The sequence below is a fragment of the Maniola hyperantus genome, chromosome Z (assembly GCF_902806685.2).
Source record: "Maniola hyperantus chromosome Z, iAphHyp1.2, whole genome shotgun sequence".
Taxonomy (NCBI): domain Eukaryota; kingdom Metazoa; phylum Arthropoda; class Insecta; order Lepidoptera; family Nymphalidae; genus Maniola; species Maniola hyperantus.
In genome coordinates this window covers 13,309,223-13,310,477 of record NC_048564.1, presented here as the reverse complement: position 1 = coordinate 13,310,477, position 1,255 = coordinate 13,309,223, and the positions used below count along the sequence as shown (strand labels likewise).

The 1,255-nt window shown below is 42.2% G+C and overlaps 1 protein-coding gene across 2 annotated transcripts; it reads right to left on the bottom strand.

The window, feature by feature from the left end:
- Window positions 1-217: 217 nt before the first annotated feature.
- Window positions 218-1,010, bottom strand: LOC117995461 (uncharacterized). Of its 2 annotated transcripts, none has more exons than XM_069508610.1 (2): window positions 882-1,010; window positions 218-545 (listed from the first exon to the last, which is right to left on the bottom strand). In XM_069508610.1, the coding sequence occupies exons 1-2, from the start codon at window positions 885-887 to the stop codon at window positions 261-263; spliced, it is 291 nt and encodes a 96-aa protein (XP_069364711.1). In that variant the 5' UTR covers window positions 888-1,010; the 3' UTR covers window positions 218-260. The 2 variants fall into 2 exon arrangements, with proteins under 2 accessions (XP_069364711.1, XP_034839365.1); XM_034983474.2 differs by lacking the exon at window positions 882-1,010 and adding an exon at window positions 625-856.
- Window positions 1,011-1,255: the final 245 nt, after the last annotated feature.

Below are 1,255 nucleotides of genomic sequence, written 5' to 3'. Positions count from 1 at the left end.
AGATAACAGTTCTAGTCAAAGTGTCTAGCCTTTCGAGCCTGCCCGCCTAGCTGAAACTGTATTTGGATTTTGTAAAGCTCTATGCGGCTCTGGGAATCTGAGTTTGACGGACGCTATACGACACGCTACAACAGTTCCACGTAACTTCGTTAAAAATGTTGATATACATAAAATTTCGATTAAAAAAGCGTCCTGTCCGAAAAAATAAAACAAAACATTAAAAAAAATGTACTTATATACTTTCACAAACAGAAACAAAACTATTCATCATCATCGTCAAAGTTGAAGCGCCTCATGCCGTCGAACCGAAAGCCGTACGCGGCTGCATTCTTGACATCCACTAGCGCTGGATTGCGGTGCTTATAGAAACTACCATGCCCGTGCGCAGGCCGCGACGACCCGTTCGGTAAGCTTTGCGTCTTGCGCGGGTAGAACGCCTCAAACTGACCATTAGATGGCAGCACGTTCTTCAATTCACCATCTTCAGGATCGTACGGGCACACAGATGCCGCCAGCATCACTACCACACAAACAGGAAGCCACATCTAAAACAAAACTAATCTATAACACTTTCTAAGAAAAAAAAACAATGATAGTACCTAGTACCTACTAAAAATAACATACCGTGACGGTTGATGCAAATGAAGTGAGCTTAGTTTTAGTGCCTTAAATGTTGAATGTTGCGTAAGAATCGCGACAGGTCGATTCGTCGGTCGGTCACCTTGACGGGGCACGACAGGCTAGACCTAACAGCGCGTCTGACCTGCTGCGATGTTCCACTACGCCACACTTTCCCTTTACGTCACTCAATTATCAAGTAAAAACAAGCACACCATGTGAATTCAATAGAAGCAACTGGCAAAGCAATTCCACATACCAACCTGCATAGATGCCTTGATTACGACTCAATCACTTTTTAAAACTCTAAGTCCAACGTTGTTGCGAACATAATATAGGTAGGTACTACCTAGTTACATTTTTATTGTAGAGTTAAACTGAGCAACTACTGCGTAATGTCTCATAGAGAGAGTCCGCGAGAGCCAGATCTTTGTTATTTTATAAAAGCTGAAAGTTTCTCTGCGTGTCGTCCCCAACACAGGGAGGAACGATCAGCGTCTATATGAGGTTTGGATCATGGTGGCTTTGGCAGGTAACAGGTAACAATGGTGTAAAAAATATTACGTTAAAGTATTTTTTTCTTGTCAAAATATTAGAATTCTTGTCATGCATTCCAGACTTAGACGTTTAGTATCGT